Source organism: Sorex araneus, chromosome 2 (assembly GCF_027595985.1).
Source record: "Sorex araneus isolate mSorAra2 chromosome 2, mSorAra2.pri, whole genome shotgun sequence".
NCBI classification, from domain to species: domain Eukaryota; kingdom Metazoa; phylum Chordata; class Mammalia; order Eulipotyphla; family Soricidae; genus Sorex; species Sorex araneus.
The window spans coordinates 133044987-133057732 of NC_073303.1; the positions used below are offsets into that span (position 1 = coordinate 133044987).

Below are 12746 nucleotides of genomic sequence, written 5' to 3' on the forward strand. Positions count from 1 at the left end.
CAGGCTTGTGGAGAGATGAGAGACAGAGACAGGGCTGCCAGAGGGCGCAGGAGAGAGCGGAAGAGATGGGAATGAGTGGCCCTGTGAGACTGTGAGGGGCTCAGTGAGACCAACAGGCACACGGGGAGAATGGAATAAACGGCAGCTGATAATAGCCAGCCTGGCCCTGTTTCCTCCTTTGTCCGCTCATGGCTTTACACCGCCCCGGGTGGGGGGGGGGTGGTGTGGGTGGACGAGGGTCGCACCATTTGGTTGTGTTGCTTACTCCAAGTTGGCTGTTGTGCAGCTGGGAATAGCTAGTGACACCAGGGATCACAGACACAGAGCTGCCAGGGCTGGGATTGGTTCTTGGGGCTGCCCTGGGGGTGACAGGCAGGCCACGCTCTGGAGCACATCTCCTGAGCCCTGGACACTCACACTCACATACTCACGCATACTCACAAATATTTACACACACTCACATAACACTCTTACACTAACACACTCAGTCACACACTTTCACACACATTCACATACCCTCACACACACGTACACACACGCACACACTTTTATTTTTTGGGGGGTAAATTCCTTTTTCCTGACCCCTTTGCTGCTGCCTACTGTGGCAGCTGAGGATACACGCACATATATAAACACACATACACGCACACATGCTTGCATTGCTTGCAGATTTGATTGTGGTTGCCGCAGGAGAGGCCATCATACACACACCTGGTTAGAGTACAGTAGATGACGCCTTTGTTGTGGTGCTGGGGCTGATGACCTGCCGTCCTTGTGCGGACATGGGGAATGGTATTGGAGGTTGACTTGATGCCCCGCCCCCAGAGGGTCAGTCCGGAGCAGGGACCCCGCCCTCAGCACAAGTCCTGTGCAGGGTCAGTCCCGAGCAGTGCTGTCCACCCTCAGCATTGTGCATAGCAGCCCGGGCTCAAGCCGCCTCCCACTCCCTCCCTCATTTACTTCCTCAGGTCTTTGAGGAGGAGACTTTGTGTTTGAATGTTTTCTCAAGATCTAGAATTGTGCTTTAAGTAGCGTCTCAGTAAGTTTTGTGCTTCTGTTAATTTAGATGAGGTTAGCTCATCGCAGGACTTAGTAGCCACTGCACGAGTAGTTGAGTGAAAACGATTATGGGAGATTGGCCTCATGCTGATGTATCAAGGTGAGACCAGGTACATGTAATGATAGAAAAGTCGCATAGTTTGCTTTGGGGTCAGAAATGAAATATCTTGATAAAGAGCGTATTTTCAGATCTAGGTTTGAGTTATGAATGATTAGAATCAAGGGAATGGCCCTCCCGCCCTCCCTCCCTCCTTTCTTCAGGGTCTGCTCCTGGCTCTGTGCTCAGAGGTCATCCCTGGCAATACTTGGAAAGATCGTTCGGGATACCAGGGATCAAACCAGGGTCAGCGCACGCCAGGCAAATGCCTTAACTGCAGTGCCAGCCCTCTGGCCTCTGCTTTGTGTTTTAATTCTGACATATTTTCTCGTGTATTTGCTTTATTGATACTTCACTGACTGTGGTTCTGACTCCCAGGAAAGCATTCTTCAAATATCACACTTGCTGATGCCTGTTTTCATTTGTTATACTTGGGTTTGTTTTAGGTGAGAAGTAACAGTGAGAACTTGATTTTGTTTTAAAGGCAGTTTCCAAGGAAAGAGTAGACCACTTAGGGTAGGTTCTTTTGTCGGGCTCACCTTTCCATGTTTTCATTGTTTCTCCTTGCCTTCTTTGGGCCAAAGAAAACTATCTGAAGTTTTCCAGACTTTGAAACTCATTTCTTCTAACTTATTTGACCATCATTATATGTATTTTTTTTATAGTCTTGCATTTACTAACACTTTTTCTATATATGCCAGTTGTGTACAGGCACGTTGTCTATATAAGAAATTGCTTTTATTGCATTATAAGTGATAAGCCTGCTGGGATTTTTTTTTTAAATGTAGCTTGCTGTGGGTCTGTTGACATTCACTATGATTTTGTCTACTGATAATTCTAGGTTTGGGTCTTTTCATAATATTGAAAGTGTGACTTGTATTCGGAAAGCTAGTAATTCACATTGTATACATATGTAGAAATAATGGAAAGGCTTGGATATGTGCATTAATATTGTCTTTATTGCTTATGAATAAAGGCTCTTTTTTGGTTGGAAGTAGTAACTAATAGCAAAACCATTTGCAGTCTTCCATTTCTTATTGCTGCTTGCTGCATTTTATGTTTATTCTTTGCAATAAGATATGACAGACATGTTTGAGCTAGTTTTTAGTGCCCTGCCAAATAGAACAGAGTAGTTCAGCAGCTATTACCAATTTTCTCCTGCACCAGACTTAAGTAATTGTAGTTCAGTAAATATCAATTTGTGATGGTAACATGTCTGATTTTTAGAACCTTGTCTTCCGTGATTTTACTGCTCTACTTTATCCCAAATAATCATAGCCAAGGGAGATGTAAGAAAACCATAAGTAATGGGTCCAGGAGATGGCTCAAGGGCTGGAGCACATTCTTCACCCACATTCTTTACACCAGAGGACACCCCTGGCCCAGCCTCTCACCCTTCCTGGTCTCTACCCCACTCCCACCCCTGCACTGCTGAGTGTGACTCAAAACCCAAATTGGACAAGTCAGAACCAAATGCTCAGTAGTAAAACCCAGGGCTTGAGACCAAATCCCTGTCACCCCCTCCATATATGTTTTTATATATAAATGTGCACACAGACACAAAAAGTCACTAGTGCTGTTCTCAAATGAAATAGAATTATTAGGTAATGTATTTCCTTTTTCTGCCAAGATTCTCTTTGATTTGCAGTCTCTCACTGCCTATGTTCCAGAAATTTTTGATGGCTTCCAATTGCTTTGTCCATCTGCAATCCCTGGCTTGTGTTAATTTTTCCTAATAAAACCTCTTCGTTATACCCATGTTTACCAACTTTTCATTTTAATCCATAGAGTGCTTATAAGATTTGGCGTGTATGTGTGTGTTTTTTTAATGTAGCCATTAGCACATTTTATTTCCCAGATGATTGGCTCTTAAAGCTTATAAATAACAAATTACTCACAGTTTAGGGCCTAGAAATCTAAGCTCAGGGTATCTGATGAGAAACCTCTTCCGGACTGAGTCTCACACATCAGAGGGCTCAGGAAGTTTTTATGTATTTTGGGATTTTTCATGTATTTCATAGCTAGTTGAATTAAAAGTTTCCTCGATTTAAGATTCTTGTGGTCTTTTTTTCCTTTTTAGTTTATTGTCACTCCTGGCTATGCTTTGGGGACTGTGTGGTGCCAGGTCTCGGACCTGGTCAGCCATATGCAGGGCAATGTGGATTGTAATTCTGGCTCGATTCTCGTGTTTTAATTTCAAGGATATATTGGAAGTGCAGCTATTAAGAGTGGGTGATTGATCACTTATACTGATGAGTAACAATAGTGGTTGTAGAATTGTAGTTTGGTGTTTTTTTTTTTTTCCCAGAGGAAGTAACTTTTCCTATCACTGGAAACCAAGAGCTAGAGATACTCTCATGGCGCCTCCATATTTCTTAAAGCCTTTTCTACTGCTACACTGATCACATGATCAGCATCTTGTTTTGGACATAGGAGCAGCCTGTGATTCACAAGGACAGATTTGGGGGTGGTTTGCTGCGGGGGACAAGAGCACACCGGTGAAAGTCAGGGCGAAAGTCAGCATATTGTTGAGAGTGTTGGACTGAAAGATCATTTTCAGTGTCATTCAGTCTTATGTTTTCTTTTGATTAAGATTACTTCTTAGAATTTTGTGTTTTATGGTATTTTGCAAATTGGAAGTCTAGTGTGATATCTAATTTCTATATATATTTCAGTATTTTATCTCTTTTTTTAAATGACTTAATTTTATTCTTTTTATCCTTAGCATCAATTTGCTTTATTTTGCCAGACCGTATATTCATCATTTCCAGGGCACCTTTAATATCTTCCCAGATTTTGGTAAATCTTAATGTATTCCTCAGTTTACATATTCTTGTTTCTTGCTTTTCAGTTGCCTGTTAATGAATTACTCAACACACTGTGTAGTTGTACACATATACATGATCACCGGGAACCCCAATATGCAGGCTTAGCAGAGATTAAACATGCAATGGCTTTTTATCTAGTGGACTTTTTGTTTATTTCTAAAATTGGCTTTTTTTTTTAACAGATAAGTGTAAAGCAGGAAATTACTTTTACTGATGTATCTGAGCAACTGATGAGAGACAAAAAACAAATCAGAGAGCCAGTAGACTTACAGAAAAAGAAGAAACGGAAACAACGTTCTCCTGCAAAAGTAAGAGACTGCATTAAGGTGGTGGCTCCTAAGCGCTTAATCCCGACTCTGGGCTAATCTTACGGACCTGATCCTGGCTGGACCGTGAGGTGACCAGCGCCCTGCCCCCTGGCCTAGTGAGCTGGAGTGCAGGCCAAGCCTTGCCGGGAGGAAGGCAGGCATGGTGCCCACTGCGAGGTTGTGGCCACAACTTAGCTTCTTTCACTTCTCTTTCACCACGTCTTTTTTCCCCCAAATAAACCTTTTCTTTCCCATGACTCATTTCTTTAAAAACAGTGCCCTTCCGGCCAAAGCAACAGTATGGTGGGTTGGGTGCTTGCTTGTACATGGTCAACTGGGGTTCGATCCCCAGCACCTCGTGTCATCCCCAAGCCCTGGGAGGAGTCATCCTTGAGCACAGAGCCAGGAGTAAGCTCTGAATACCACAGGCTGTGGCCAGAAAACAAACCAGCAAACGAAAACCCCAGTGCCCTTCAGAAGGCGGAGCATAGGGGGCTGTTGTCTGTCCTGTGTGTGGCCAGCCAAGTTTGGGTGCTGTCACCTCATGTGGTTTCCTGAGCTGCACCAGGAGTGATCCCTGAGCACCACTGGACGTGGCCCCAACACCCCCACCCTGTCAAGAATAAAAGCAGTACCCTTTCTTGTTATTCATGTTAGTTTTAGTTAATTTCATAGGCTTCAAGAAAGTTCCATTCAGTTTATCAGGAAAAGGTTGTAGACTAAATACCTACCCTGGAACATAAGCATTGCAGGGCAGAGACTTCATCGCACTTATAGCTGTATCCCAAGAACTTGAAACATTAGTATAATGTCCCTTAATGATTTGTTGACACACAGGTAACCTGTAATAATAGAATCATACAAGGAGTATGGGTAGGCCTTCAGGGTAGATAACTGTTCAGAGACAGCACATGCCCTGGCACCCTGGGACCACATGTCCCCTGTCCAGGGCCCTCCCCACAGCATCACTGGGTGACACCTGAGTGCCACAGTACTGCCCTAGAGGCCTGCCCCCCATGGGCTGGGTTGCCAGGAGAAGTCACAGGCCCTGATGGCTCCTGTTGAAACACGTTGACCCCTCCGCTCCTGTTTCTGTTAAGTAAGCCGCGTCCAGTGTGAGCTGGCAGGGGGAGATGCAGCGTTGGTGTGTTGGGAATCGCTAGCCGAGCCCTTTCTGCTGCTTCCCGCCCTGGGAGCCTGTCAGAGGGGGCTGTGCTGGCCAGGCTGCGGGGGCACCACAGTGCCTGTGTGGAGCCGAGTGAGTTCCCAGCTCTGTTTCTCTTCCCGCTGAAGAAGCCTTTCTTTTTCAGAAGGCCACGTTATAAACATGCCCTTTTTCACAATTTTGATGACTGCTTCCTTTGGTATTTGTGATTGAAGTCCTAATCATCAGGCTGGAACGGAAGGTGGCTTGGAGAACTTGAGTGCATGTTTGGAATATGGGAGCACGACCCTCTGGGTGCTGCACCCCCCTTCAGTCACACCATATCTTGTATTCTTTGATTGCTAATTTTTTAGGAATTTAGCAGGCCAGTTGCTAAAATCTTTGATAGTTTAAAAAGTAGCCATCCTTGAGTAGCCATGTGGAGAATTTTATACCATGAGAATCTTAGCACTTCCTGGCCTCCCTGACTCCTTAATTGTTTGTTTTATTTGAGGGCCATCCTTGGTGGCATGCAGTGGTCACATACCTGCCAGGGTTTGGGGGACCAGGTGTGGTGTGGGGATGACCCTGACAGGCACGTGTGCTGCCCGTCTGCTGTCTCTCTGGCCTGAGCTTTGTTTGGTTACTAACCTTCATTTATATCAGTTGCAGATTTAATCTATATACAATTTTTGTACATAGGTTGGATTTAGCAGCCCTTACCCTTTAGTTTTGCATTGTGAGGGATTATATCCAGCACCTCCGACATGCAGAACTAGTGTCCTGCCTCGGAGCAGCATCAGCCAGTCTCCTCATGTTCCTACCTAAAAGCATCTCTGGAGGGGTCAGGGTGTGGCCTCCACCCCCAGCCCCACCCCCTCTCTGCAGAGAAGTGTTCCCAGAGCACTGAAGACACAGGACAGGGCTTGTGGTGCCTGCTTTGCGTCTGGCTCGTCCCAGTTTGGTCCTTAGTACGTGGTCCCCAACACACAGAGCTGAGAGTAGTCCCAGAGCACTGTCGCGTGTGACCCAGGCCCTGCCTGCCAGTGGTCTCTTGATAACGCTATCAAGGACGCAGCTCCCAGAAGTGTCCTGTCACACAGCAGGCCCAGGGCTGTCTGCATGCTACACCTGAGGGCGTGTGGGGCTGTTCAGGCTCATACCCAACTGTTCATCATGCTCTAAATGCCAATTCTTCAGTTGCTTGTCATAGTAAACGTGTTTTTCTTCATAATTATCAGCATTTTGTATTTTATTTTCTCATTCTTGACTCCTCTTCCCTCCTTTCCATTTTTAGAGAGAGTTTTTCTCAGTGACTTATGTTATGCTTTTTTTTTTTCCTTACCCAGCTCTCTTGTATAGCTACCATTCCAGTACTTGGGGTCTTCCATCAGTGGTACATAGGGGGCCCAGGGCCACTCCTGCCAGTGCTCACAGCTTGGGGGGGGGACTCAGTGCTCAGTTCCTCCAGGCCACACCTGTCAGTGCTCACTGAACTCAGGCCTTGGGGACTATCCCCCGTAACCCCCAGGCCCTGGTTTTGAGGACAGAATTACTCTGAAACAACGACTGTTACTCAAGCTTACTACTGACATGTGGAGAATGTTTCAGGTCTTTAAAAGCTAAATCCTATAAATAAGATCTGTATTTTCCCTTGTTGTTTTATTGCCCTGTTTTTCTGGTACTATTCTTGAGTGTAGTGCATTCTAGAATTCTGACTAAAACCCAGATTATTGCCATTTAATATGTTGTTATATGTGTAAACTCCTTTAGCTCAGGTGATGCTAGGAGTGATCACTCTTAACGAATGTTTGCGGGCTCTCCAGGTGGCTTGCTCTCACGGCTCAAGCGTGATGCTCCTTGGCCGCTTCCCCACCCCCGGCCATTGTCTTGGGCGGACGAAGGAGGAAGGAGGGCCACGCTGGTTGGTGACCAGTTGCCGTTGATTCCATCTCTCGTCTCTCCCAACTCTCTCCACAACTCTCATAACCCTCTCCACAACGCTCTCCCCAGCTCAACCCGCAACTCTGTCTCACTCTCCGCCTCCCTCCCTAGCCCTCACTCTCCCCAACTCTCCCTCTAACTCTCTCCTGCTCTGGCTGCCACAACTCCTCAATCCCCTGTTCTCTCACCATGCCCCCCCAGCACAATCTCCACACTATCAAGCCTTCCCGGGCACCTTCAGCCCACCAGGGCAAAACAGGTGCTTCTCTTCCCCTTAGACCAGTAACTTAATTAGCGTCTTCATTCTCCTTTCTAATATTTGCCATTCTGCATGGACACAGTAATAGACACATTTAGGCTTGTAGGGCAACTCTCCTGGGGACATCTCGCCACAGACTCACACTACAGCAGTGCTCAGGCTGGATTAATCATTCCTAACCACAGCACAGTCCGAATCTAATTATTACTTTTTGCATCATGATGGAATTTGTCCATAACCATTGCTCTTTTTTCTTTTTGGGTCACACCCAGCGATGCTCAGGGGTTATTCCTGGCTCTGCACTCAGGAATTACTCCTGGTGGTGCTCATGGGTTGTCGGGGATCGAACCTGGATTGGCTGCATGCAAGGCAAACGCCCTACCTGCTGTGCTATTGCTCGAGCCCCCATGACCATGCTTTTAAATTACAGTTAAGCATTATGGCAATTTGGCCTGGCCCGTTTCAGTGCCAGAGTAGCTCACAGCTTGACCTGGGTCCATCTATCTAGTCCCCCATCGGGACCCTGCTTTTGGGGATTTGGGAAGTAAGGGCAACTGAGCAGTCAAGAGAGCAGATGTCCAAGAGGTAATATTATCTGGAGTCAATTAACTCCCAAGTTACAAAAGCATGTCTTTTTAACTGTCTTCCTGTGTCCATCCAAAAAGTAATTGAAGTAACTCACCATGCAAAGAGCATTAAGGAGAAGAGAAAAACAATATTTACAAGTCAGCAGAGTCTGATCAGGAGACAAAGGTAATTGACAGGTTAGGGGAGCAGTCAACAAACCCAAGGTCCCTGTGGCAGGGAGGAAGGGCAAAGCAGTGTTATCCTACAGTTACGTGGGATTTTTCATTTTGGTATGATATGTTTGAGATATTTCTAAATACAGATCTTAATCTCTTAATCAGGTTTTCGTTCTTTTGCTTATTTAATTTGAAATCCATTTATAATGTATTGTTCTGTAACCCCATCCATTTTAGTGGTTTGTGTACTGGGGTAGAGCTCAAGGCCTACTGTCTGCACTCGGCTATTTTGCCATATCCCCGCCCCTCTGACAACATCGCTGAAGTGGCAATCTGTGTGTTGTTTCTGTGTGGGAAATGTAGTTTCCTGTATGTATGTTATATAGAGATACTTCTTGTATAGAACATACAAGTATAGGTAGAATTGGTTAGGGAATTCTTAGGGTGAAATGGTTAGAAATAATATATGTATAGCAGGCAGGCTGTGAGAGGAATGAAGCCGTTACTTTTTTTTTTTTTTTTTTTGCTTTTTGGGTCACATCTGGCAATGCTCAGGGGTTACTCCTGGCTCTGCACTCAGGAATTACTCCTGGCGATGCTCGGGGCACCATATCGGATGCTGGGAATCGAACCCGGGTCATCTTCATGTAAGGCAAACGCTCCAACCCCCGAAACCGTTGCTTTTTAAGTTGCCTTGACAGTTTATTTGTAGTATGTAATGGGGCAGAACCATTGAGGCTATCTCTGACCCTGTCTACAGTCCTCAGCTAGAGGGGACTGGAGTCAGAACTTTGGAAATACCCGATTAGGGTGTGTCCTCTGAGGCTTTTCATTAGTTTTGCCTTTTTATAAAGAAGAAGATAGTCTTAGCTCATATTTATAAATCATTATGCTATTTGTGTTAAAGATTTTTAAGTACTTTGTTCCTGATAAATATTAGGTAGAATATGCCACTCAATATCTTTCCCAGGTTCTGAATTTTGCCATTGTGAATGACTTGAGAATTTGCCACCTCCAATTGGGAGTATAGTATATATACATATATAATTGAATTAGAAACATAATAAAAGTAATGTGGCACACTTTTTAAAGAAGCCCATTGTTCATTTTACACTGATGTGGCCCCCTTCAGCATGAGTTTTGTTAGTGAAGAGTGTGGTACTGTTATATCATCTTTAGCTGCCATGGGTTTTAAGCAATGGTTGTTTTGGGATCATTTGTCATATAGTAAAGCAGAGTCCTAATCATTGAACTTTTCCAAACTACACTCAGCGTACATGATGTCTGAAGGTGGTGTGACCTTGCTGGGGAGTGGCACCTGGGGCAAGCTGTTTGATGCTACCATGGAATTCGCTGTTTTATGGAAGTCAGTGTAATAAAAGCTTGTCCATTTTATTTTTTACCATTTTGTTGAGGGTTTTTATTGGTTCTTTTTCTTTCAAAATAGAGTTTATTTGATTAGGGTTCAGTTTATATTGACTTGTGGTTGATGTTATGAACTTTGGTTTCTTTTTTAAAGATCAGTAATGAAATCGTCTGCAAAGACTGAAATATTGGGGCTCCCTGCCTGTTTCACCTTAAACTCCTGACTGCTGAACTGTTTTTGTTTTTGTTTGGAGTCACACCCAGTTGTGCTCAGGGGTTACTCCTGGCTCTGCACTCAAGAATCAGCTCCTGGCAATGCTGAACTGTTTTTGTTTTTGTTTGGGGTCACACCCAGTTGTCCCATATGGGATGCCGGGATCGAACCCAGGTTGGCCACATGTGAGGCGAGCACCTCCCCGCTGTCCTAGCTCTCTGGCCTGCTAAACTTTTTTGGCTCCTTCTAATATTCCCGTCTCTTGATGATAGGCAGTTCATTTTTTTTTTTTTTCCCTTACTTCACTGCTGCGGTGTGGCCAGTTCATCACACTTTGCATTGCCCACTTGGTCTGTTGAGAGGTGTGGACCAGAACACAGGAAGTGTAGTCACTCAGAGTCCTGGAGGCATCAGTTGGTCTGGGACAGTGATGTCAGCAGTGGCCGTCCTGGCTCACATGAGCCCACTCCACAGGACCTTTCCAGCTCCAGAGGCCCACCTCATTTTGGAGATTGTTCTAGGGGATCCTGACTGACGGTTAAGCTTGAGAATCTTGTTTCTTACTAGAACTGTGTTTGCCAGGGTGGGCCATTGCGGCCCGGGAGCACTCCTGTGGTCTTGGGGGCTGCACTGGCAGAGGCTGCGCTGGGACTGCTCTGTGGCTGGAGCCTCGAAGTCAGGGTTCCTCAGCCAGAGGCTTGAGAGCTCTGCATTAGAAGCTCCTGAATGAGGGCCCAGAGTGTAGGACAGCGGGTCAGTCCCTGGCACCCCTTACAATCTCCTGAACCCACTAGCAGTGGTCCCAGAGACCAGAGCAGTACATTCAGAACACTGCTGGGTAAGGCCCCACATAAAAACTGACAGTATTAAATCAGAATGGGCAGTGCCGGCCAGCTGCTAGACCTCAGTCTCACGTGCAGCTCTGAACCTGCTCCACTGACCCACATCCCCGATCCCTGGTCTTTATTTTTATAAAGTCTCACATACTTGTTTGCCAGATACTTAGGAAACCAGGATTGGAGTGTTAGTGCAGTAGGTAGGGAGTTTGCCTTGTGTGCTGCTAGCCTGGGTTTGGTTCCCGGCACTCCACATGGTCCCCACGCCCACCAGGAATGATTCCTGAGTGCTGAGCCAGGAGTAGACCCTGAGCACAGCTAGGTGTGCCCTCTCCGAAGAATTTTTTTTTTTTTTTTATGAAACGGGAAAGAAATAATATGCTCTAAAACTGAGGAGCATTTTAGCGAAATTAGGTTTGTAACTTAAGGTACAGTGAATTTTATGTTCTGGCACCATCCAGAACATGGAAGACTATGGAAAACTGGAACTTGGTGGTCAGGATGTAGCTCAGTGGAAGGGCACCTGTGGCAGAGAAGTGGGGGGAGAGAGAGGGGAGACAGTCATAATCTAAAGTTCAGTAATGACAAAATTTCTGAAGGATGGAAAAAAAGTGACAGTATGGGGAGAAGGTTGGAGCGAGCTAGGATGGTCAGGGTTGTGGCCATTGTTTGGGAGTAACCAGGGTAACTGTTACTGCATTGTATGTCATCGGGAATGTACTTCTAGGATCTGGCTTTGGAAACTAAAGAGAATTCTGAAAGATCTCATACCTCATCCTGGTTGCAGTAAAAAGCTCTTAGGTAGGACAGGAAACTGTCTTCTCTTTGGGTTTTGACGGCTTGTTAATTGATGGAGATTGGCATAAGAGTATATGATAGGGCCTGAGAGCTAGTACAGTGGTGCCTTACATACTGCCAATCAGATTTGATCCCCTGAGCCCCATCAGGAGATAAGCCTGAGCACAGAGCCAGAGCAATAAGCCCAAGCACCACCACGAGTGGTCCCAAAACAACAACCAAAAAGAACGTGGAATACTGGCCTGGTGTGGCCTGCGGTGGAAACACGTCTCCCTTGTGAGGCCTGGGTCTGTCTCCGGGGTCCTTTAACCCCTCCAAAGTATGACAGATTGTAATCATTAGCTTTTGTGTTTTCAGTCATTATCTAGTATACATGACATACCATAGGACAGCTTTCTCATTAAGGAGTCTCATGTTGCATTTGTTCAGTAGCACCACCTTTAAAGTTGAAAACCTCGAAGCAGGCAGAGTTTAGTGTATTTGTGTTTTATTTAAGTTTTCCACTGTTACATATAAAAGTAGAAAACAGGAAATGGATTTGACTCAGAATAAAACATATGTTTCTTAATAGACCATGAGATTATAAAAGCAGATTATCTGAGGAATCCCATCTGGCATTGCATTTTTGTTTCACTGAAATAATGTGTTACCAATTATTAAAAAGGGGCCAGAGAGTTAGTTCATCAGGCCGAATGCATGCAAAAGGCCCGGCCCGGCCCCGGCTTAATCCAGTCCCAGGCACCTCAGTCGCTGACTGCTGAGTGGGTGACCCTGAGCGCGATACACTGCTGGTTATAGTCCCTAAACAAACACAACAAACTGAAAACTAAACAACTAGTAAAAAAAAACCCAAATCAAGCACATTGAATATTGTTTAGACCAGTGTTTTCTCAGTCAGGGTCTAATACTGCCCTTTCAGAAGCCTCAGAATATTCCCAGGGGCCATAGGTGAAAATCTAGTAAAGAGGGGTGGGAGGCATGGCATGAGATCAGGGGGCCGATTGGTAGGTTGGGACTGGGATGCACAGGAAAGAAAGTGGTCAGAAGGGACCATGACCCGAAAAGGGTTGAGAAATTCTGCCTGAGACCACGGCTGGTCTCTCCACTCTCGTTTGGCCTTAGAGTATGCATCCAGCCTTCTTAGATGGGGT

The 12746-nt window shown here is 45.5% G+C and overlaps 1 protein-coding gene across 8 annotated transcripts in view; it reads left to right on the forward strand.

Annotated features, from left to right (window-relative positions):
* The window catches only part of ZNF148 (zinc finger protein 148), a 137842-nt gene that overhangs the window by 87769 nt on the left and 37327 nt on the right, over window positions 1-12746 (forward strand). For 7 of the 8 annotated variants that reach the window (XM_055125281.1, XM_055125282.1, XM_055125283.1 and 4 more), the window contains one exon: window positions 4167-4292. The exons of the other annotated variant lie outside the window; for it this stretch is intronic. In XM_055125281.1, coding sequence (XP_054981256.1) covers window positions 4167-4292 — 126 coding nt within the window. The remainder of the gene's footprint in view (window positions 1-4166; window positions 4293-12746) is intronic. 8 annotated transcript variants of the gene reach the window in all.